This window comes from Peromyscus leucopus, chromosome 8a, assembly GCF_004664715.2.
Source record: "Peromyscus leucopus breed LL Stock chromosome 8a, UCI_PerLeu_2.1, whole genome shotgun sequence".
NCBI lineage: Eukaryota > Metazoa > Chordata > Mammalia > Rodentia > Cricetidae > Peromyscus > Peromyscus leucopus.
This window is the reverse complement of record NC_051085.1, coordinates 22,062,422-22,089,181: the sequence shown is the minus strand read 5'-3', so window position 1 is coordinate 22,089,181 and position 26,760 is coordinate 22,062,422. Positions and strand designations below refer to the sequence as shown.

Below are 26,760 nucleotides of genomic sequence, written 5' to 3'. Positions count from 1 at the left end.
AAATGAATATTTTTTTGTATGTCTGCATGTGTGCTTGTGGCTAAAAGGAAATGACATGGGTATGTGATTTAGTTGGCCCCATTTCAGTCAAGAGTTGTGTGTTTTATAACTTATTTTGTTAGGGCCATTACATCTCCAATTAGAGGGCTCTAAAACATCAATAAATTGAACTCTCTCCCCACACAAACACCTCAACCCTCATAACTGTTCCCGGTTCCTACTCCCTATAACCATGAATTGATTCTAACTAGAGCCCGGAGCCCTGTCTATGTTCACTACTTAGGAGAGTACAACAGGGAGTCTTACTCTGGACAGCCATGTCCATTTTCACTGGGAAACTCTCTGCCTGCTTCATCTAAGTTATCTTAAATCCTGCTTTCTGGATTCACTGCTTCTCCTCCTTGGCTAAAGTAACAGTTTCACCACCTCTCTTTATGGAGAGAGAGGGAGAGAGAGAGAGACAGAGAGACAGAGACAGACAAAGAGAGACAGAGACAGAGAAAATAGACTTGGAAACCAAGAATAAAGGAAATTGATTTGCATTTCGTGTATAGCTTCTACAAAGCTATAATTTGTAATTTGATATAATATTTTTGAAATCTTCTTTCATGTAATAAAGGTTCATGGAGTAGAATTGTGGCACTATGTCAGTGCGATGTTCTGAATTTCAGAAGACTTTGGCTTTTGTAATTTTAGGTTAGGGATGCTCAGGTTGTATTTCAATTCATGGTCAGTTTATAAATAATATTTTGTAATAGATGAAGCCAGTTATAGAGAACCACAGCCAATACAAATACAGAGTTGTGGAGTCCAGTCCCAGTGAGAACACTGACAAAACACTCCTGCACTTAAGGCTCAGAGAACATTGTAGAAGATGGAGCAGAAAGATTGTACAAACCAGAGGATCAGAGAGTTTGCTGTGAGACAGTGGCTCCTAATAGTCTCAGAACTACACTCATAAAATTTCACCAACATGACTGCCCAAACATGAACCTAACAAGGACAAAAGCAATAGTCTTGTCAAAGTGACAGGGGAAAACTCATCAGGACTCAGTCATACTCAAGGATCGATAGGCAACTGAGGAATTCTGAGAGAGGAAGAAATAGACTTCTTGAGGGAAGGACACACCAACTGTATATCCAATATCAAATGGTCAGCTCTGAAAATATATACAAATAAGTAACATAGATACTGAGCAAATTTTATTTAGGAAACACACATACACAAACACACACACATGTATGCATGCAGCAGTAATTAATGAAAAAATGAGACCCTGAATTTTTTTTTTTTTTTTTTTTTTTTTTTTTTGGTTTTTCAAGATAGAGTTTCTCTGTGTAACTTCGCGCCTTTCCTGGATCTCACTCTGTAGACCAGGCTGGCCTCGAACTCACAAAGATCTGCCTGGCTCTGCCTCCCAAGTGCTGGGATTAAAGGCATGCGCCACCACCGCCCAGCGAGACCATGAATTTGAAAGAGTAAGGAGAGGTATAAGGGAGCATTTGGAGGGAGTAAAGGGAATGGGAAAATGATGCAATTATAATCTCAAAAATAAAAGGAAAAATGTGTGTTGAGCACCTGATTATAATGTTTTCCTTACACTGATGAAAAATCAAAGGCTGTTTAAAGAGAAGAGGCAGACAGTATGCAAGCAAAAAAATAAATGGAAATGGATGTAGAGAATGCCGTAAGGGTGAGAGCAGAGTACAAGTTTTATGTATAATATTCTGAGAAACTGCTTTCATATGGTAGCTCTAGATCAGATACCTATGGAAGGAGAACTAGGTATGGGGCATGAAAAAGCTGAGCTACATTAATCTTGACAGAAGGAATAACGCCTAAAACAGAGCTGAGACAGGTACTTGCTTGGAGGGCTTAAGGAACAATAATAGACAGCATCTTACAGGAGAGTCAGTGAGAGCAATGATGGAGGAATGAGCTGAGTGGTTGGCAGAATTCTTTTAGATATGACCTTACAGAACAAATGAGAACCACTGTCTGATAGAATTGTATTTGTTTTTTATAGTTTTAGAATTTTACCCTTTTTCAGAGAACTATATACTACTACTCATATATATATATATATATAATAATATATATATATACATACATATATACATATATATCAGTTATTATTTAGTAAATCTCTTAATAGTGTATAATCTGTTAATATATATTACTCCTCACTATAGATAATGTTTTCCTGTATTTGCATATCATATTTTGTCACAATCTCTAATGACATCTATGAGGAGCTCTTTATACTTGATTTTTAATTATTAGTGACGTGTTAAATTTAAACCTTGTGAAGAAGCCAGCACACAGAATTTCTAGACAGGCTTACATGTATAGGGACAGGGAGATAATGTAATAACAATTCAAGGCTTATATCATGTTCTTTGTCCTTCCTTTCTCCATGACTTTCACATATCCCAAGGAACACTTGGCCATCATGTTGGGGTGTGTGTGTGTGTGTGTGTGTGTGTGTGTGTGTGTGTGTGTTCCTGAAATACTGATTCTTAGTAATTCTTGTAGGTAATTTCATTCATATGTACTTTATTTTCTTTTTCAAAACTTCAGTTCCTCATTTCCCTCCAAAACTGATGTCACTCACCCTGAATTTTATTGGAGAACTTTGGAGTGTTTCAGCAAGCTTCTTTATTACCTTCCAACCAAATCCACCATTCTGCCAAGATCTCCACTCCTGCCCACATATATTCTTCTGATGGAACTGATGGAAGAGTCACTAACTCCTTTCCTCTGATGTTGAACTCTTCTTATGAGCACTGGTGTCCATTTTCTCCCAGTTGCTCAAGAACCTTCACCAGTTTCTGCTTCTTGACACGTTGTTCCACTCAGCAAACAACAAAACCCATAAGCACCAATGTCAACCCTCAACAAAACAAATTTAGTAATCCTTTGGTACTTGAGATAGATTTGTTTCAGGTACCCTGTAGATACTCAAATCCATGATGCTCAAGTGTCTTAGAAGAAATAGTACTTGCATATTGCACAACATCTATACACATATATCAAATCAGTATTAGGTGATTTATCATACCAATGTGATGAAAACGGTAGCATGTGATTGACACATTAATGCTGAGGTATTAATGTCAAGGTATTTGTCAAGATAATGTTAAAAATATTCCAAACATGTTCAAGAAAGTCATATGTAAAGAATGTTTTTGATCCTTCTTCTGTTGAATCTGTAGATGTGGACCTCATGTAGACTGAGGGCTGATTTTTAATATAAATTATAAAATGTCCACACTCACTTTTTCTCTGCTACCTACAGCAAAACCCATGAAAAAAGCTTACTTTACCCAATGTGCATTCACTCATGTTGCCTCATTTAACAGAGTTTCTCATGATTTCTTTATTAAAACTATTTGTATCAGAATGGGCAATGAGTTCTACTTTTCTCTGTTTAATAATAACTTTTTAATTTTATTTTTTTTGTCACAACCTATCATCCCTTCTTCTTAAATACTTAAAGAAAGCTTCCAGAATTCATATCCCTAGTTCCTTCCTTCCTAGGTGAATAGTATCCTTTGGTCTCTTCTCATGGTCCCCCTTTGCTCCATATCTAAGGAGCCTTAGAGTGTCAAAGCATAGTTCTTAGCCCCATCCTGTCTTTAAGTGCCTCTCTATAGGATCTAATTTTTTCAGGAATGTTCCCACTCCACTGATGTGCTGACACAAATTCATGTCCACTGTTAAAATCTCTTTGAATTCAATATTCATGTGGACTAAAGTCTATTTGACTATACACCTAGTATATCAAATGGATAATTCAAGCCTACACTGTAGGACAACTAGTTCCATCCAAAAACTTATTCTCTCTTTCCACAGTCTCAACATATTAGAGTAACAAATTCTAAATGACAAAGCGAGAAGTCAATCTGGTCATTTTCTCACTATGTACTGCATTCAATATATTAATAAGTCTCTTTGCAATTAACTTCATAGAATATTAGCAACACAACCAGACGGACTTTTAATTAATATCAATTTACATGATTTTCATTACCTCTATGCCTACTTAGTTTAATCCAACTGTATCTGCAACTTAAGCTTATTATTAAATTGATTTTCCTCTTGTGAGTCTAGTCCTTGCCACACCATGGCGAAGTTTCTAAATATAAATTTTATCACAGTATCCTTATCCTATTCAGTATTTTATTACACATAGACAAACATTAGGGTTAAGATATGAGTCAGTGGTGTTCCTGGCTGGAATGCACAAGATTCTGGGTTCTATTCTTATTCTATTCTATCCTTTTCCAATGAGAACTTCACTTTATATTTTCAGAATGTTAAAAACAACGAGACTTCTTTTGTTCTTTTATTAGGCTAATCCAGCTGTGAGAACCTGTATCAGTTGAACATTTTTAGGAAAGATCTGTATTACAGGTGTTTAAAGGAGCATATTAATAAGGTTTATTCTTAGCTTCTTAGAAATCTGAATGAGAATTAGAAACCTAATAAAGAAATATATTTGTCAGTTACTTAGATGTATGTAACGACACATATGCTAAGGTTACCCCATGAAAGTTAGGGAAAAAGATTCTCTGACTATAGCAGATATTTTATGTTAATATGTCAGTTTTTTTTTATCTATTCAAGTCAAGAATTGTGCTTATATTGTCCAAATGTGTATGTTTTCCAAAAGAGAACTGCTCAACCTGAAGTAAACTTAGATTCCTTCTCTTTAAAGCAATTTATCAATTAGGACAAACAAAAATCACCTAAACAATCCTGAGGAGAGTGAGTCTAGGGAATTTCAAATACTAGCTTTTTTCTCTTTGTGAAGGGCAGACTTTTCAAGAGTGTGGAAAATTTCAAAAAAACAGAAAGGCTGTAGAACGGACCCTGGAGATTGGAGGGGAGATAGACGACACAGACAGAGCGATTGCACACCCAGCTCCAAATACTGTCTCATCGTGGCGTTTTGTTTTCCACCCTGGGAAGTGTGATTTGAAACCCTTCCGATATAGTTAAAATGACTTACAACGATATTAAATGTCCTCTAATAGTATGAAACAAACCAAACTCTCTCCACTATCAATATCTTGAGTCATCATTTGTACCATTTTGTGAAGAGAGCCTTTTATGGGAGCAGCACATTTATCATGCAAACCACAGTAGCTTATTTCAATTTTTGAATATGTAACTATTTTCATTTCTCTCTTTGTTCAGTATTTGTGTATTTTCAGATTTAGTATTTCCATGATTTTTACAGAAAAAAAAATCTTAAGTTTTGCTTTCTTTGCACTTCAGATGGACAGAATTTCCCCCTTGTGAGATCTTGTCGCTTGTGACTACGTAGAGAAAACTTAATCTTTTGCTATAGTCCTTCAAAAAATGAAGAACCTACTGCTAGGAAAGTTATTTAAAGATGGGAGGTTATAACTCTTATAAACTGTATCTACAATGCATTGGTAAGTTTTGTTTTTTAACTTACCTAAAAGAAAACTGAAATTCTGCTACACTTTATATTCTTGGTAAACATGGGATAAGTTGTAGACTATAGAGCTCATCCTTCCAGGGTAAGAAGATTGCAGTGTCCCACTGCATTCTCAATATTTCATAAAGAATTAATAGTTTTCTTCTATTGTGTACCTCACATTACTGTTTCTATTGGTTAATATTCTGCTTCCTTGGCTTTCAAATCAATGCTTCTTGCTTTACATGCCTTGAGGGATAGCTTAAAGAGAAAAATCGTGCCCAGCAGCACTAATTATTTGGCTATTTGGCAATATTGAACTCAGCTATTTTTTCCCCTTCCTCATTGAGAAAAAGGAAACAGGAAGCCAAAAAGACAAGAAGAATTGAGTTCATTATACAACGCGCTATGACGCCGCCGTTAATATACTGTATAAATGCATTAAAAACTAAGTAACGGGCGGAGGCTCTGGGTATAAAAACTGCTTAGTGTATTAATTGTACTCATAAAACCAGAGTGCAGAAACTCAAGTCCATCCATTCTGCAGCCTCCTGATAAACCTGGCTTAGCGGGTGCTCGCCTAGGGGGCTCTTCATTCTTCAGAGTGCCCGGATAGCCTTAGATACAATCAGGAGGAATGGCAGAGAACATTCCTGGTACTCCTCTCTGGACTAATTGAGTGCATCACACTCCATTTCAGTTGCAATGCAAATAAAAGGTTTGAAGACCTGTCACTAGAGATTTTTCCATCAACACTCAGGAGGAACGGTGTCCTTGTTAAGGTATAAATGCAGCCACTTTGCTACAAAATGTCTACTTTTTATACTCTGGGAAAGATGGCAGTGTTTGAAATACCCCTGATTACTTGAGATTTACAATAATACCTGTAAGTGTGAAAACCTTCGAGTCCTGAAATCACCATCAGACTCATTCCTCTCAGCTTATATGTGTCAATGAAAGAAAAATAAAAAAAAAAACTAATTATATCCCATAAATGACTGTTTATCGCTGAGTCGTGCCCCTCTTTCTACTCTTCAAAGCCCCACTTCTAATTCCAACAGGCTGCATACACATTTTTTCATTATTAAAACATAAACCTCGAGGAAGAGGAGGGAAGTAACACTATAAGCATTATGCTGAAACATAAGACAGGCTAAGTATTTCAAAATTTCTTTGTGCAATGCTCAATCAGCAAGGAGTTAAATAGGCTTATTTTCTTTGTATTGCTTTGAGTCTAATAACAGTATTTACTAAACATGGCTCCCAGGTTGCTTATATTGCACAGAGCTACTAATACAAAGTCTCAACTGCATTTTTAATGTAAATTTTAAGTACAGGGCAAACTAAGTTTTTATTTCCATATGAAAAGAATGGAAAACAGTCACTTATTCAGTCTTTCTTTGCCAAATAATCTGGAGGGCAGAAACGGGAAAATATTTATTCTGTTCTTCATTATTCCTTGAGTTGTGCTTTTTTAATAATTTTTCCCAGTTCATCAAAGCATTAGTTGCCCCTATTGAATCTGCACAGAGACAATGGCATTCTGCTCTTCAAAGCTAATTTGACAACTGCTAATCCCAATTAGTTTTCCATGTGATTTAGTTTCAACCTCACATTTGGGTGACAGTTTACAATGAGCAGGGTGATTTTCATAAGGTTATCAAAAACTGTAGCACAGCCTGAGAACACAGCAGGAGAAGGAATGGGTCATATTGCTGGATATAATTGTAAGATAAATCCTGGAACTATTTAATGATCTCAAGGTTCATACAATAGAAGATAACTATAACATAGACTACCTATCCCAGTGTTTTCAAATTTCAAAAGAATGCAGTGGTTTTCTGTTTTTTTTTTTTTACTTCAAATATTCTAGAATGTAAGCATATATATATAAGCATATATATATATACACGTATATATTAGAGTGTTTCTATCTATCTATCTATCTATCTATAGTGTGTGTGTGTGTGCGTGTGTGTGTAGCTATGTACTTACTTTTTTGTTTGTTTGTTTTAATATGGGCTCTAAGGGCACAATAAGCTGTCTTATCAGGTAAAGACACTTTCACAAATGTCAGGCACCCTAAATTCAGTCTTCAGAACCCATACAAAATGAATGAGAAATAGATTCCATGGGTGCTTGCAGGTAAGAACTCTTGTTCTGCAAGCATGATGACCTAGCATTAATGGAGGTGACTATCTACCTGCGGATTGGGTCTATAGATTAAACTCAGATCCCATGTTTGCAGAGAAAGTGCTCTTAGCCACTGAACTGTGTGCCCATACCCTAAAGCATGGGATTTTCAATGCAAATGTATCCTTACAAATTTATTCTTATATTATCCCATATCTCTGTAAACAGTAAACTTAGAAATACTTAGCTTTTAATTTGTACCTAAACTAAAACCTATCATTCTAGGATAATTCTTATAGAGTAGGCTTTTGAGACAAACAGGGCTGGCAAAGCAAAATCATTTGGGTAAATTTGCTTTTTATTTTGAACAAGGCTATCTTGGGAATGTAATGACTGTAATTTTATTTTTTTTCATACTAATTTTACAAATGTTTCTTTGTGGGTGAATGACATTTTTGTTACTTAATGGACAGTTAATGTTTTAGGAGGGACACCAAAAGAAATAGTAAAGGCTTGAAAAAAAATCTTCTCAAAGTATACACAGGAAATAATAGCTTTGAAGTCAAAGCTTTTGATCTAGAAGGGAAAATAAAGAATTAATAACAACAGATTTGAATGGAAAGAGCAGATCAAGCCTCCCAAAGCAATTTCCAGAGAGGGAGGAACTAGAGGTTGGAGTATTGAGATATGGGCTGCTGTTTGTTTATTCAGTTTTGTTCTTTTGAGAAGGGGGTCTCAAGAAGCACAGGCTGACCTTGAGCTCATCATCTATCTTCTCTATATCCCAAGTACTGAGAGTACGAGCATGAGTTAGGATGCTTAGATAGGCCATACCTTTACATCACCAAACACACCAGCCTACAGAAGCAGCTGCTTCAATGATCTGAGGCATCACAGTGAGATGTACTAACAGAATGGAGACTCAAGGGAGTCAAGTCTACACCTAGAAGCCATTCTACCTTTCTCTTCTAGCAGCTCACAATGTTCTTCTTTCTATTCAGGAGAATGTTACACCAATATTGGACACATGTGACAAGTCTGCCTCTTTCCTCGGAAAAGGCTTTTAAGGCTCCCAAGACTTTGCAAAGATTAATGGAGGCTTTCCTGTTTGAGAGGTCCCACCTGCAGTACTCAAGACACTTTTATGCTTCACAATAAAGACTATGGTGTTCTTGACACAAACTGGGGCATTAAGAAGTGGTATTAGCAAGAGAGAATGACATCAAAACAAAACAAAGAATAAATAAAAGCAGAACTTAGGGTAGTCAACTTACTGGAACCATAAAAGCTGTATATACCATGTAAATTTTGTTGGGGAGAGAAGCAGCTGACTCAATTTCACTCACAGAAGACAGCGGTTTTGTGACACAGTATACACTGTTTCAGTGACAAGAGACAGAGACAAGTGGAAGTGGAAATAGACGCAGTTTCCAATCAAGCTACACAGGGCATGTCAGGGCTTTATTACCCTGGGAAGTGGGAACCTTAGCTTCTGCAAATACAGTTATGATAACAAAATAAATGATTCATATAACTTAGAGTCTTGTCCAGCTCCAATTTGGAGTCTACTTCTTCCTGAAGAAATATGCGGAAAGTTTAGGATGGGGAGTTTGCTGCACAAAGGAAGCCTTGGCTTCCAAACGAAGAATTTAAACAGCCCCTCATCCCTCTGGGAACCTGGGATTTATTTGGTACCTTACTTGATAACTTAGATAGGGCCCATAGTAATATGTCAAGGGATAAATTTGCTTATTTCCAAATATCTAGTTCTACATTCAGGTTTCTGCTTCCAAACAATGGCCAGAAATCAAGATGTTCCCTTTGTGCCTTGTTTTGAAAACTCCTATAAACACAATTCTTACAAAACAATGTATATTCTCAATATATAGGAAAATATTGAAGTTAAAATAACCCAAGAGTTCTGGCCTCACTCCAGAAAAATCAAAATATATATTTGTAATGCCTAGGTGATTCATACGATTACATTCCCTGTGCTTACTACTGTGTTAGAGTGCTTGGTCAACCCTGAGACAGATTCTGTAGTTCCTACAGTGGTAGACTATAAAGGAAGACACCTCAGCAGCTATATTTGCAGCCAACTTCTAGAATCCACATTCTCACTATTTGGTCTCTTTCCAGTAAATATCCTTGGTATGCCTAGGTTTTTTTTTTTTTTCCTTGGTACTGGGAATGAATAAAACATGATACCTACATTGTATACTAAAGTCTGGACAGTTAAGTAACCAAATAATTAGAATATATTGATAACAGCATCCAGTGTCATTTGTTTTATGTTTTTATCAATTGGGTTCATTTATAAATGCCTAATTAATGCTTGACTGGTTCATCACTATAGTGCAGTAGCCCAGTTCCCACCATTCCCATGTGGTTTAATGACCAATTGAAGTTTAATAGGAAAGAAGAATCTATAAGTGGATACAATAACATTGTCCAACATAGCATGCAATTATTTATATATATATACATATATATATATATGGAAGTATTAGAATTTTTATTTATTCTTGAATATTATTATATCTTAATTCAGCAAAATGTTGCTCATTAGGTAATTATATCTAAAAATTAGTTACACTAATGCCATAGATGAAATAGAAAAGGGGGGTTGTTGCTATTACATTTTCTTAAATATGATTAATATATTCACTAATCAGTAAAGGGATAAGAAATTATGATTCATTTTTTTATTAATAAAAGTGTATTCAGGTGTTTATTTCAAGTGTGTTTTCTGAAACCTTTGTCCATTTCATGCTGTGTCAATTATATTGGCTTTGAACTGTGCTGTGTGTGTCTCTCTCTCTCAAACACACTGTCAAATCTTCCAGGTCACTTACATGATATTAAAAAAATATATTTCTGTCCCCTTTTCCCCTCAGTCACTCCTGATATAGCTTTGCATATTTAACATGAAAGAGAAACAGTTTGACCTTCCTGATATTTGTTTGTTGTTTATAGAGCTTTGTTTCATTATGTCATTATTCCCATTTTACAAGATTCACTGTTTTAATTTTTTTACCAACTTCTGGGTACATCATTGGTATTTTTCAGTATATTTTACCTTTTATATCTCAATTTAAGGTCATAAGCATATTTTAATTTTAATTTCATCAAAATTTCATTGTTATTAGATTTATTCTTTGAAAAGTTGAAAATATTTCCAGATTTTAATTTCAAGCGGTTGGGCCTTTCAGTTTAGAAGTATACTCTTCAAATTGTGTAGAGTTTCATTTTTTTTCTAGTCCTATTTCACAGTGGTCAGCAAACACCAGCTTAATGACTGCAACACATTATGCTCTGAGCGTTTTGTGGTTTGAATCACTTAATGATTGGATGTTGTCTACAGCTTTGAAAGTTCTATGATGGTTGAAAAATTCTAGTGAATAAACTTCTATTTTTTGCTAGTATTAATGTATAGATAGTCAACATTTTTCCTGACTATTGGTCTGATTGACATTTTTATAAAGGATTATTACAAAATCTGGCTAATTCTGGATATAGCAGTTTATCGTTTTTATGCAATTATTTTTGCTTTATTAATCTTGTTGCTATATTATTTTATTCAGGATAACTATTTCACTCTCTGTCTGTCTGTATTATAATCTATCTATACATGTGTATGTTTCTTTGAGGTTCTGGGAATCGGATACAGGACCTTGCCCAGCCTAAACAAATAAAAATGCCTGAACAAACAATATGAGACAATAAGTCTAGAAAAATATCATTTAGTTCATTTTGTGTTGGGCCTCTACTGCTTGGCATGAGGCCTACATTTGAGTTAGACCAATACATCCAGTGAGACTTCATTGGAGAAAACTATTTTTTCCCTTTGTAAGCTGTTATTGATTCTTGGTTAGGGATGAAGGGACACTGTGTCCACCCTCCCCACCCCAACACTGGGATCCTATCTGGCTTGAACTAGAGCAGGTCTTGTGCATGCTGCCACAGTTGCTCTGAGTTCATATGTGCATCAATCCTGTTGTGTCTAGAAGACACTATTTCCTTGGTATCTTCCATCCCCTCTGGCTCTTACAATCTTTCCGTGTCCTCTTACGTATAGCTCTCTGAGCCCTGATCATAACAAGTACTTGACTCAAGCATTACTGATTTGCAGTATGTTGATCAGTATTCTTATTATCATTACGCCATTCCTCCTTCAATTTTACTGTTTCTTGCCTTAAACATCACTTCATCTGGCAACAAAACCATAGTTTTTGTTTCTGCTTTTGGGTATAGTTGTTTCCAAAGATGACATTTTCTACTTTTTCATAAATGCCTTCCAGTAACCTCAAGTATTCAAGAGATAACCTCACAGGCAACATTTATCTCAAAGTTCCACCTTTACTTACACCTGTCATTTTTCATTTCTTGACTGAAGCACAAACACTACATAACTTACAATAGGATGACATTTTAATGAACCTGTTATAATTTGAAGAACATCATAAGTAAAAAAAAATTCCTTTGATAAAACATTCCTTCAACAGCTAAACACCTTCAAAGACAGTACTTAATTGAACATGGACTTTAGCCACATTAATGTTTACTCTGTATCTGGTTATCTCTTGCTTATTCTCCAAATAATTTCCAACATAAAAATATTCTGTATATATTCACATAACACACACATATATTAATACATACCAATTATATATAGAATAATAGCTAAAAGTACAAATACATGAGCATATATACCCATATATGGTATTTGTAGCTATAAAAACACACATACACACACAAACAAGCACACACATATACGGTCTCTTATTTTCAAACTCATTTATCAAGACTGCCAAAATTGTTTTACCAGTTTAACAGTCTCTTCATTTTAGCCATGAACACAGAACTCACCATTTCCCTAATTGCAAAACTGTTCAAATATTTGAATCTGTGTCCTTCAAAGATATGTCTATTTATAAATTCCCTTAAATGGTTTTTACAGGTTCAAAGCCTGCATTCATAGTCTCCTTTCCCATTCAGAGAACATAGTTTTTAAAAGTCAGTGAATACCTTTATATTATACCTTCCTAAAATACTCATTCAATCAACAAAATCTGGTATTAACTTTTGGTATGTACTCATGTATTCACATAACACACATATATTTATACACACCAATTATATATAGAATAATAGCTAAAAGTACAAATACATGAGCATATATACCCATATATGGTATTTATAGCTATAAAAACACACATACACACACAAACAAGCATACACATATATGGTCCTAGCCAAGCCCTTTATCCCTTCTTTCCTCCTCCATCTCTCTCTCTCCCGCTCCCTCTCTCTGTCTCTCTCTCTCTCTCAATGGATATATGCCTGTATACAGATATAATAAAATAAATAGATATATAGATATCTAAACATAAAATAATGAAACAATATTTCTCGTTCCATCTCATAATCAGTATAAAAGACTTGTTAATTACTTTAAAAATCCTCTTTCTTTTTCAAATACATTTTGAAATGAATTTTACATTTTATAATTGTTTTCTTCTTTAATAAGTGAATATTGGATATTGGATGCTTCAGAGGTGGTGGTGAACCTTTTGGACATTTAATTTAAGGTGACACTATAACAAGCTTGTCTCCCAGAAGAAGCTAGGGATGTGAGACTTGAATTTAGCAACAAGATCAATCCTGAGGATGAAAATCTGGTTGACATATGTTTAGAGATGTTCACTTAAATTATGATAAAAAAATAACATTTTTCAAGTAAAATAATGTCGACTGAGAAATAAAAAGTTTCAATGACTCCATTTCCCACTTAAATGGTATTACAAGGAAGCAGAAAAAAACCCAAAGAAATGATAATTGAACAAATAAGAAAATAATTGGCAGAATTTAATAAATGCCAAAGTATGCAAATCATAGGATGTTTCATTTCCAGTGTTACAAAACAACTACAACATAGTTAATGCTTACTATCAGATGACAATTTTATATTTTCTAAAGCAAAATATGCCTGAAAAATTAATTTTTTTCTTATTAGATTAGTTGTAGCAGTGACGAGAAATGTCTACCACAGTTCTTGGCATTTATGGTCAGTTGGGATCCTGCTGGTGGCACTCTGTGGAAGGTTAGGGAGATGCAGGCTTGTTGGACAAAGTACATCAGCAGACGTTAAAGCTACACGTGTTGTTTCCACTTTCACTTCCTGCTCTCTGCTTCTTACTTCCTGCTCCATCCCTTGGCCTCTGCCTGATGCATGCCCGCCTGCCACGATGGGCTCTTATCTGGAGCTTTAAGCTCAAACAAACACTTTCTTCTACAAGTTGCCTTGTTCATGGTGTTTTACCTCAGCAACAGAAAAGTAACTAATACCCCAAGGAAAGTAAAACCTAAAAAAACCATATGGATCCAATATACTTTCTTGTTGATACTTAACATTAGTCTTTTTCTTTGTGATAGCAAGTATTGTACCCAGGTTCTCTAGCTTGCTAAGTAAGCACTCTACTGTGTAGCTACATCCTTGTCTCAGTTTACTATTCTTATATTTAGACAGTATCACATTTATTTGCCCATACAGCCTAGGCAAGCTTTGAACCTGACATTGTTCTGATTGCCTCTCTAGTAGCTGGGGTTACAGGTGTGTACAATCATGTCTCACTTAAAAACGAATATTAATTTTTGAAGAAACAATATAAGTAAAATGACTATAGCATATGTCTCACCTTTCATTTTTATATCCAAGGTCATAGAAGACAAATTTGATATAAACATTGATTTCATTGTACATAAATATGTACAATATTGTACAATAAATATGTACAATGAAATATGTACAACATGAATATTTTTTGTTATGGAAAAAAACAAACTGCAATTGTTGTAATAGTCTATTATTCTGCCTACCATTCATTTCTGTTTTTAAGGATTTGTTCCTTTTAGCCTACAGTGTACAGAAGGTTTTTAATCTTCTTTCTTCTTCTTACAGAAGAGAACACTTTTATCCCCAAAGCTTGAATCGAATGTATTATCTGGCTCCTTCAGATGCCAACATCTAATAATAAATTACATCTAGATCCTAGAAACAACTATGAAAGTCACTAAAATGTGAAAGCTTTCTAGAAGTAGCCTCTATACACTTCTGAATCACACACCATTAGATATAATTAAGTACTAACACTGAGGTTTCACTAGGTAAATTTCTAATGTCTAGTGAAATCTGACAGATATATACCTGTGCCCTTAGTCTTATGGGCTTAAGGAAAAATAAATTGCTCTGTCCTGAGTATAAAGTAATTCCCCTGTCTGCCTTCTCTATAAGCTTAATGTTTTATTCCTATAAAACATGATCACCATTGACTAATGATTCTCCTCAGAAGAGGCATGAATGGACACCTCAAAACAGCCCTTTCAGAAGATGTGGTGACACACAGCTTCCACTGGAGCAGCTTACAATTTTTCAAATCTAACAATTTCATTGTTGCAGCATTTGAGTAGACCAGTAAGCTTTTTTCTAATGTGTTACTATGAAAATTTATTTTCTCATCCCAGATGAAGAAATGAATAAATAAATCACTGTAATACATGTGTTTTTGTTCAGTTATGTACTTTGAACCTAAAGATTACTAAAGACTAAATGGTGTATCTTTCATCTTTTTGTAATAATTCAACTTAGTTGATGGATAGGATGGGTTTTCATTTCTATCTAAAAATGATAAGAGGAACATAATTACCTAGTATAATTTAATGAAATAAGAAGATTACAAAAGAAGACTTCTCAAAACTCCTAACACAAGGGTTCACTTCATATTTAGTGTTCAAAGGCAACTTCAAAGTTACTAAATACAATAAATTGAAAACCTATTTTTTCTTGGTTTCCAAATAAGACCTCTATTAAAATACCAATTCAAGGAATAACACATTATATGATACTTGATGATATTTAGTTTAAACACTATTGTGTTAGCTACTAATATAAATAATGTAGAAATTGTTACTGTGGTATGGGTGCTTTGTTGCTACGATACTATCTATTCCTATTACATGTCAACTTAACAGAAAATCAAAAAGCATTTTCTCTATTTGATAAAAATGAAACTAATTTTACCTTTTGTGAGTTCTTTACAGATACAATTTCTTTTTCTTTTAAGGATTGTTTTATTCATTTTACATACCAACCCCAGATACCCCTCTCCTCCCTCTTCCTGCCTCTCCAGCCTTCCTTTCCCAACCCACACCCCCATTTCTTACTCCCAAAAGTAAGGCCTCCCATGGGGAGTCAGCAGAGTCTGGTACTTTCAGTAGAGGCAGGTCCAAGCCCCTCCCCTGCATCAAGGCTATCCAAAGTGTCCCACCATAGGTAATGGGCTCCAGAAAGCCAGCTCGTGAACCAGAGATGGATTCTGATCCTACTGCCAGGGGACACCTTAAGCCCATCCAGCTACACAACTGTCTCGCTTATGCAAATGGCCTAGTCCAGTCCCATGAAGGCTCCAAAACTGTTGGTCTACAGTTCATGAGTTCCCAATAGTTTGGTTTGGTTGTCTCTCTAGGTTTCAGCATCATGCTCTTGATGCCCCTTGCTCATAGAATCCCTCTTCTCCAATTTCTAACATACTCATTTAAGTTTTGGTAATAGTGCTGTATTTTCATAGTAATAACCATATAACTATGTATACAAAGACAACCAAAGACGAAGAGCTTAGTCTCATGTATTATATTATTATAATCAAATAATTACTGATTGTAGACACGGAGTTCATTCACGGTTGTATGTAGTTCATAACCACATAGAAAATTGTTTGCTTAGAAAAAGAAACCGGATAGCTCTATAGAAAGGAGAATCCAGATTTTTATCTCTACATCAGTAACTAAAATTTATAATTTCTTGCCTATATTTGTTGTAAATGAATACTTATTTTCATATTTTATGGGAAAAGACACACCTGTCTCATTATGTACATCTCACTGAATGCCTTCTCTTATTCTGTTTCCTGTATTTTTTCCTGAGATTCAAGTAATGGAGCCTTCAGATGCGATACACAATGTCTTACTTTTTAGAGGGTTGAAAATAACGATGGTTCATCTGCTATAATCTGGGTACTGTACGCAGTCTCAACAGAGCCATTATTGCCTTTTCATGAATCTGCACATTTTCAGTCACCAGTGTTTCCTACTAGCACTGTATTCCTCACAAAGCGTGAGCTACATACAACAACTAAAGAATTAGATGCTACAACAATCACACCTTTGTCAAATCCTCTGAGCAGGAAAGAAAACCCAGAATAGATAACTATAGAACTTAGTCCTTTATGGTTTTATTTGAGATTATTTGTTAAAAGGAGATGATTAAGTTTTCATGTATTCTGAAGCCTTGGTGTACAAGAAAATGCTGTTAACTGCTTCATTGCTGACGATGGAGAATCATTACATCTCTGTGAGAATAAGTTTTTTCAGTCTTCAGTTTGCAGCTTGCTTGGGCTTTAGAGCTTTAGGGTGTGCCCTCACAACTGTTTAATGATCTTGTTCAAAACCATGAGATTCTAATCTCTATTCTGTCTCAGCAGATACACATGGAAAGTTTACTACCTCCAGAGAGCATCTGTTCACTCAGCTTGACTTAGCTCTCATTCTCGGTGTTTTTATGTTAAATAAACTCCGGTTTGCTGAATCATTTCACTGTCTATTCTCCTGACACTTGACTTACAATTTTAAGGTGATTTTTTAAAATGGAGACTATTGTTAAATGCCATTCTAATGTGGAATTTCTTTGAAGAAAGTGGATTACAGAACAGCAGAGATATATAAAGGGGGGACTGATTCACGTCCCTGGGAAAGCACGCTGCCTTTTAAGCAGGGATTTCATCTGTGTTTTCGTAGAGCAGCCAGAACAATTTTTCTCCATTGGTCACAGCTCTTCCCAAATGGGCTGTCTGCTGCCACAGTATACAGAATGACTCTCTGTACAAATCAGAATGGTCATTATCCAGGCTGACTGTGAGGAACTCGTCCCAAATCGGATCATCAAATATATCCCTAGATTCTCCCCCATCCCATAAGGTCATGCTCTTATTTTCTCTCCATCTTTTGTCATTGAACCAAAATAAATCAAAATGATTTCTACTTGACATAAATCCATAGTACTGATTAAATGATAAGGAACACTATTTAAAATGCTAAATGTTTCATCAAACACCTACATAGATATTATCAGCCCCTATTTCTCGAACATGACCAGATATGTAGATATGGGGAAGTGTAGTCTAGAGACTTTTCTTCTTCTGAGGCCTGGGTTTTAAAGATGTCAGTATATTTCAAATATTCTTACTCATGTGATAGTGATAGCAAAAGAATATTTCACATCTTCTATCTTCCAACATCAGCAAAAAGAACTTGGTCATTCTCTCCAGAGTCAAGATTTACTTAAGCAGAGGGATTGCCTTACTGACTTATTTGCTGCTACAGTACTACAATAGAACAATGGCGGCTTTAGAGGTCTGCAGACCACATTATTTCAATAGTCAATGAATTCATGTTAAAATTGCATCAGTGCCCCTGACACACTACATAAAGAAATCACAATGAAAACACTAAGAATTGTACATCTCCTAGACTATGTTAGAATAATGTATTTATTTTTATTCATTCTTATAATAAATTATTGTCTTCAGATAATGGTTTATGGATTGTCTAAATTATTGTATTCTGATTTAAGTTAAACCAGGAAAACATTGTTGAATATAAGAAAATGAAGTGACTTCAAAAAAATTTTTAAAGACAGTTGTCTCTGAAAAATATACTATTTGGCATTAGAATTCTCTCATGGATGTTATTAAGGCATAGTACATGGGTAGTGTTATAATATACATCTCATGTTAATGTTGTTATAAAGCACAAATATCTTTGTGATGACAGAAACACAGAGGTAAGAGTAAGACACCTTTCACCTCACTTTCACCCACCGTATAGAGAAGACCAGAGCTAGGAGAGACTTGGCCTAACTTATGAAGACATTCATTAATGCAGGAGTGATGACCCAGGCAAATCAGATGGCAAATTACCTTCGAGAGATCCCCCGCCTCCAAATAGAAGCAGATAACAAACACGTTCCACGTCACCCAGAGGACTAGCCAGACAGCATACTGTGAAAAAGCAAAGGAAGAAGAGCAGAATTAATTTGGAATTAGCTGAGGCAGAGGGCAAATATATCTTGCACTTCTGAAATTCAAATCAAAAGATTAGTTGAAAATACTGGATATTGCTTACATCTAAAAAACACACACACACACACACACACATATACACACTCACACATATAATGTTGATTTCTTACAACCTTTTATGGTCTCAGAGCTTATAAAATACTGAAGGATCTTTTTTTAGTTTTTAAGGCAGAAGAAATAACAGCTTCCCTCTTACTATATAATGGGTTTTTAGTTTATAGACATGGTGATAATTGGATGCTCCCATAGACACACTAAATATATAAAAAGAAAACATTTTTGTTCAGTAAAGTCATTTTTATAGTGAATATGCAAACTTACTTCAAATTGCTAAGGTTATTCCCAACACAATGGTTCTCATGCCCATGTCCCATATAGTCAGGTTTTTTTTCTCTTGTGTTTCACTTCTTTGCTCATCTTCTTATATTATCCTCTCACAAACCCCATGACATAATAGTAACCATCCAGCAATTATCCATAACTTTATTCTGTTGCCTGCTTAGTGTATATTCTGCAGTGGCAACGAATTTGCTTACCAAGTCATAGTTTTGATCATCCAGTCAAACGAATTTTAAACACCTAGAAGTCAATATCCTAGGAAACAACTGCAGATAACAAAGACCAAAATTAATCACCCACAAACTCATGTCAAATGAAGGAGATGATTTTTACTAGGATGAATATCACATAGGAAATGATCAAATTATGTGTAATGTGAATACTAAGAAGGAAGATGGAAATAATGCATCGTTTATCTTAAGAAACAAAATGTGAAAGCTTTAAAAAAAAAAAGATGATGCTTCCTCTGTAATAAATGAGTGAAACTGACTGTCAGACATAAGTTAAAATGTGAGGAATAGGCCAGGCGGTGGTGGCGCACGCCTTTAATCCCAGCACTCGGGAGGCAGAGCCAGGCGGATCTCTGTGAGTTCAAGGCCAGCCTGGGCTACCAAGTGAGCTCCAGGAAAGGTGCAAGGCTACACAGAGAAACCCTGTCTCAAAAAAAAAAATGTGAGGAATGATTGGAATGGTGATATCAACAAGAAAATGGCAGGCGTCGGTTTTGCTTTATCAATTGAAATCACGGGGTATTATGTTACTTTCTGCTCATTAAACCCATGGCTTCCATCTCTTTGATAATGAGTTTCATATCTTTATGTTACAAGTCAAGAACCTCCATGGTTTTGAACCATGCTGTCTTTTGAGTCACTTATTTGAGCTCATCTCTGTAGACATTCTCGATTCCAAACACACTGTTGACTTTCTGTTTTGTGGACTTAAAGTACATTTTTCTTCTCAGGGTCTTTTACCATATAATTCCTTCATCATTGATTTTTTTTCCTTTTCTCTACACATTACTCATCACATCCATCAATATTTTACTTTTCTTCAAAGGTCAACTAAAATAACACTTGCTGACAGACATGCAGTTATAGCTGGCTGAGCTTTTTATAGTGTTTTAGCTGATGTTGCTGTATTCATTTCACCCCTAATATTATCTTTAATTACTTATATATAAATTTTAATGTTCAAACAATAATACCTTTAGGGAATATATTCTTCTGTGTATGTCCATCCCCCTAAGCTCCTAACTCAATACCTTGGATAAAAGAGACATTCAGGAAAATATTATTTTTAATTCAGTGAGTGAATGCTAAGAAATCGAGATAAAATACTATTTTCAGTTGCAGAATGCCAACTCGACTCATGGACATTGTTTGTTCAGGCATAGTGTAATCATTCTGTTATTTGATGAGTCATGAAATCGTTGTGTAACAGTAAATGATGATTACACAGCATTTTAAAGATGTTCAGTTGTACCATCTGCTGTACAGGGCTGTTGTTCTGTACAGCATAGAGTGACGAAGGCCAAATCAAATGGTCCAAGAACAAAGATATTTGAGATGCTACCTAAAGTGTGGGCTGAGAACTGATGATGAGATTCATACACTGAGTAATTGCGGAAGAAGACGATCTTGATCTGTTGAACAGGGATCCCATGAAACATTTGAGTTTGATCAGTGTGTGTATTTAGCTAGCTCAGCTTATTTTTAAATTAAATGGGGGGGTTATTATCAATTACTTTGAGTATTTTTTTTTATCACTTTCTGGTTAGGTATTTAGATTTAAATATTCCACAGATCGCCTTTTCACTGCAGTTGCTTCCTTCTCTCTGCAGGAACATTTTCATTGTATGTGACACATTCTAGCTTTGGTTTGCTTTCCTGCAATTTGAAACAAACAAACAAAATCTTGTTCATTTCAGTGCCCTGAAGTATTTTACTTATGGTGGTTCTTAAGAGTCTGGGGCCTTGCATTTATTTGATGGATAGATTTGGATTTTCTTTTCAGAAATACAATGAAGTTCTGGGTCCACATTGATAACATGATGAAGAAAAAAATGTAGCTACAGTTTGCAATCATTTAGTTAACTTTCTAAAAATGAAAATAAAGAGAAAAGGATAGGAAAAGTAAATTCATGTTTTCCTTTGGTCCCATTAATACATTTCTTTGCCTTTTAATGATGGATGGAAGGTTGTGGGATGGTCTGTATGTCAAATGCGCTGATTAGTCAATAAATAAAACACTGATTGGCCAGTGGCCAGGTAGGAAGTATAGGAGGGACTAACAGAGAGGAGAATTGAGAGAACAGGAAGGTGGGAGGAGTCACTGCCAGCCACCACCATGACAAGCAGCATGTGAAGATGCAGGTAAACCACAAGCCACGTGGCAAGGTATAGATTTATGGAAATGGATTAATTTAAGCTATAAGAACAGTTATCAAGAAACCTGAGCCATTAGGCCAAACAGTTTAAACAATATAAGTTTCTATGTGTTTAATCGGTTGGGTCAAAGTGGCTGCGGGGACTGGCAGGTGACAGATATTTGTCCTGACTGTGGACCAGGCAGGACTGGAGAAAACTCCAGCTACAATGGAAAGTTGAGTAGATCTTACTTATGAAATGATAGATTAGGAGGTTAGCAAAATATTTGGGAGGAGCGCATGAAATGCTTTTCATCACACGACTCAAATGTTCCTGAAATTTGTCATTGACAGGCACTAAAGAATGTTAATGCTAGATGGAGGCTAAAGCTAAGAAGTAGAACTTTGCTTGTGGGAGCACTGAGCTCAATCCTCAAAACTTATAAAGTAAACAGATAAATAAAAACTGAAAATATCAGTGCAGTGGTTTTCTGTTGAAAATGTAATTTTCATTTTATTTTACTTTATTTTATTTGTATGTTTTGTCTGCATGGGTCTATGCAGCTCTTGAGTACATGGTGCTGGAGAGAGGCCAGAAGAGGGCATAAGATTCTCTGGAACTGTAGTTACAAATGGTTGTGAGCTGCCATCTGGGTGCTAGAACTCAAACCTGGATTCTCTGAAAGAGCACTCAAGGCTTTTAACCACTAACCCATTTCTCCAGCCTGATGCTTCTATTACAAACCTGAAATTACATATAAAATTTATCAAGTGGTAGAAATATTACATATATATCCACAGGTACTTATCATACTATTTTATCCAACAACACAATGAATATATAAAAAATGGTTTTCTTCTCTTTGAGACTAATATAGCTTTTCTCAAATTATACTTAATTACTTACATGTATATATAAATTGTATTTGGTTTGGTTAAAACTTAAGCTGAAATTTTTTGGTTTAATAACCAAAATTAGACAATATTATGGGAGGATGGCTAAGATTAGATGCCCCATAAAAATACATTACATAGAATTAAGAACATTGTACATATCATCTGCATCTACCAATTAGGAACTTTACAGATTTATTCCAGCTATATGGTATCATTGAACTTCAGATTTTACAACTGTTTATTAATAATTGGTAACTCAGAGGGCTTCTATGAGACTAGGTGCTGGAATGCTTCAAAGCACTCATTACTTGAGTGTTCGATACCTATTGCCACTTATGTTAGTGCATTGCACTTCGTCAAAATAAAACAGCAGTGACACCAAAGGCTTATCATACCAGACTCCGTGAAACACCCTCCACTAATGTATCTAACACGTCATTCTATCCAGCTGACTTTGCAACCAAGAAATATTTCCTTAAGGTAATATGATTTTCTCTAACTTAAAGGTGGTCTCTTTTTTGTCCTTTTACTTAAATTCCAAAATTGATTTGTAGATTGCATTTTGAAGGAAGCAGTTACATTTTTAAATTAAGACAATATTTTTTCATCTTTTATTACTCTATCATACATTTTTGAATCACATTCTATATCTTATTCTATGGGTTTCTTTTCATAGTATTTATGGTAAAGATTCTGCAAGTCCACATTTTCCAAGGGTGACACAGAAGCACATGTTCCTCTTTCATCTTTTGTTTCTTTGAATTACTTTTAATTCTTTGTATACTTTACTACAAGTCAGATGGCCCCAGAAAATACTAGATATTAGAGGCTTACAGAAGAGAGTGATCACTTTTAGTGCTCCAAGCCCTTGAACAAATAGAGGAAAAAAACCTTGAATGTACTTATAGTAATCCTTGTAATCATTTCATTATGCTAACTAGGGGTTTTACTAACTTTATTCCATGTATCTTGATGCATTAATTATCTTTCATTTAACTTTCTTTTACATCATTACTGCTTTCTTCATTTTTTTATTATTCTTTTCTGTAGTCATATTTCTTTTTCAGTAGCTAATGGAAGTATTTTTCTGGACCAAATATCTTCCCATTGAATGTTGGTAGTTGCCTGAGTATTGATAAAGGTATTTGCATTTCCTTATAAATTGTCTGGCAGTGATATTTTTTTGCCAGTATACTCTATTGCTAAGCCTGTTCTTCAGCTTGTTCATGTAATAGAAATTATAAGGGTCTGTACTAACTTCTTTCCACTTGCTACAGTGAGTGGATCGGCAATAGTTGACCATTGCTCAGCTTGTATGTAATTGGAAATGACATTCTGCCCGGGAGAACTACCCTAACAAGATGACAAAGAGTTGCACTCACTGGCTAGGTATCACCTCACTTGTGGTTTTCTTCAGTAAAACGAATCTTGCTTCTGTCTCATTTTTCCCGTGAAAAGTCTTATATTTTACCTCTCAGATAAAAGCTTAAAAGCTTTGATCTATTATCTGTGATAAGAGACAAATCCCACTTCTTGATGAAATTCACTTTTCAAGAACTGATGCCTGAAGCACCCAATAAACCATTTGAGAAACTAATGCAATCTGAATCTTACCAAAATGCTGAAAACTGTTAGCTATAAATGAACTAATGATTCATCACGATTTCCCTGTTGCCTTGTGGCTCGAACAACAAAATCAAATTACCTACATAAAGTAAAAAGTAGTTAAGGCTCTTACTCATCGTAGGCAACTCAGATATATTTGTGTGTGTTGTGTGTGTGTGTGTGTGTGTGTGTGTGTGTGTGTGTGTGTGTATGCATGCATGCACGTGCACACACAAGTACAGGGACACACGTGCCAGGACAAACTGTGAAAGTCAGGTGACAACTTTTGGGGGCTTCCTCTCCCTTTCAAGTGTAGCGTCCTAGTGTCATCAGGTTTTCTGGCAACCATCTTTACCACCTGAGCCAACCAACTGGCCTGATACACAGCTGTATGTTATGTTGGAATTGAGATTAGGCTATGCAAGGATAAAATGGTAGTACATTTTTTTTTAATTTGGAAAAATTATCAACTACATCTCAATGACACTGCCAATTCCTCTCATTTAGAGTATATACGCCTAGAATTAACCTCTAGATTTTTTTTTTTTTTTTTCTTTTTTCGAGACAGGGTTTCTCTGTGTAGCTTTGCGCTTTCCTGGACTCACTTGTAGCCAGGCTGGCTCGAACTCACAGAGATCCGCCTGACTCTGCCTCCCGAGTGCTGGGATTAAAGGCGTGCGCCAACACCGCCCGGCAACCTCTAGATTTTTAAGGTATCACATCGATTCAGCAAGACAAAGCACGTGATTTACCATAGTTTGCCAGCTTTACATGCCAAGACATACATGTAACTTTACAATTTTTATTAAGATAAAATGAACTTTATAAACTGTCTGAAACTGTAAGATACAACATTGTTTTCCCAAAGCAATCTCATTTTGAAAAACTAAGGGAGCACAGAAGAACTTAAGACAGATACATTTTCTCATAGTTCTTGCTAAAAATTTCTATGAAATTAACATCAGGAAAATTGACTTTATTTTATGATAATAAAAGGAAGAGGCAAGCATTATTTGAAATAGAGATTTAAGTTTATAATCTGTCTGCCATGGTAATTTCATGCTTAATTTTCTTAAATATTGCCAAATTTAGAAAAATTGTTTAGCAACATTATTATTATTATTATTATTATTATTATTATTATTAGGTGAAAGGGAAAAACAAAGGCACTTGATTGTCAGGATATATCATAAGTGATTTATTAGTAAAGAAATCGGTCATGAATCACTTCACATTCATTAACTACCAGCTGGATGCCTGAGCCTTCTGCAGATATATCAGAGAAGCATTACAGGATATGACCCAATTTGTCTATTACCCGACTTGACTTCTACTTCCTATTGCAATATTATCAATTATTGATATGCAATCTGCAGGGATCTTTGAATATTTTCCCTAGGCTACAAAAGTAGTATCAGCAACTAACATCATTGAGGCCATGCTGCTAACATAAACGTAATGATGCATCAGCTTGGAGGAACTTCCTTAAAACAATTCCTTAAAGTGAAACATGGGGAGGTTGGAATCATTAACAAGTAGGTGTTTATAGGAAAAGGGAAGATGTTTGAAAGATAGATTGAAACATCTGCTTCCAAAAACAAACATTTCTGCTCAGCATGTTTTGGACACGCTGATGAATTGCTCAAGGCTCGCGGTTTCCTAGGTTAAAGTCCTCATCGCTAAGGGCTGCATCTCTTGACCTGGTGAGGTACTGTCATCCCTTTCTCACCTGTTGTTATGATAAGGAGTGAAAGTAGCCAAAACAATCCATTTATGTTTCAGTTCCTGATTATTTCACGCCAAGAGAAGTCTGCATTACAATGAAAATCTGCAAAGTCCTGTTACACTTAACTCCTGCTGTAAAACTTTCACTTTTATAAGAAATCGCTTCACAAATTACACTATCGTTATAAATTATAATGCTCCCAGGGATGCAGTCTCTGGTAAGATTATCATTCAAAGTCTCTTAAAAATCTAATGCTACGCTGAACATGGAGTCACATGCCTTTAATTTTAGCACTGGGAAAGCAGAGGCAGGAAGGAGGATCTCTGTGAGTTTGAGGCCAGCCTGCTCTAGAAAGAGAGTTGCAGGACAGCCAGGGCATAGAGAAAAACCCTGTCTCAAAAAACAAAAAACAAAAACAAAAAACAAAAAAACAAAAACAAAAAAAAAACAAAAAAACAAAAAACAAAAAAAAAAGATTCTATAACTTTCAAGTCATTTAAAAAAATTCCTCCATTTGCATTTTTTTTTTTTTTTTTGTTTTTTTTTTGTTTTTCAAGACAGGGTTTCTCTGTGTAGCTTTGAGCCTTTCCTGAAGCTCACTTGGTAGCCCAGGCTAGCCTTGAACTCACAGAGATCCACCTGGCTCTGCCTCCCGAGTGCTGGGATTAAAGGCGTGTGCCACCACTGCCCGGCCTCGCAGGCCTTTTTTGTTTTCAAGAGTAATAAAAATTCTGAACATCAAGGAGGAGAAATTGAAGTAATATCATACTTAGGAACTATGCATTTAACATTTTAGTGGTATCCTCATTCTCCTCTCTCTGCATATTGCTGAAGTCCTGTCCTGCATACATTAAATAGAAATATTGCTCTTATTATTCTATACTTCATGAATTTCACTTGGTAAGGAAGTCTTATTGAATAGCCTATAATGTACATGAAAGTTCAATCATGCACAGAGTTATTAGGTTAATTCTCTGTTATTTAAACTTCCAATGCTTTTATTCTATTTGTATTTGTTCTGAGATACTAGGATTTACTTAAATATATTAG

At 35.3% G+C, this 26,760-nt stretch overlaps 1 protein-coding gene across 3 annotated transcripts in view; it reads right to left on the bottom strand.

Moving 5' to 3' along the window:
• The window catches only part of Nkain2 (sodium/potassium transporting ATPase interacting 2), a 1,053,517-nt gene that overhangs the window by 484,306 nt on the left and 542,451 nt on the right, over positions 1-26,760 (bottom strand). For all 3 annotated transcript variants that reach the window (XM_028868382.2, XM_028868380.2, XM_028868381.2), the window contains one exon: positions 18,617-18,697. In XM_028868382.2, coding sequence (XP_028724215.1) covers positions 18,617-18,697 — 81 coding nt within the window. The remainder of the gene's footprint in view (positions 1-18,616; positions 18,698-26,760) is intronic.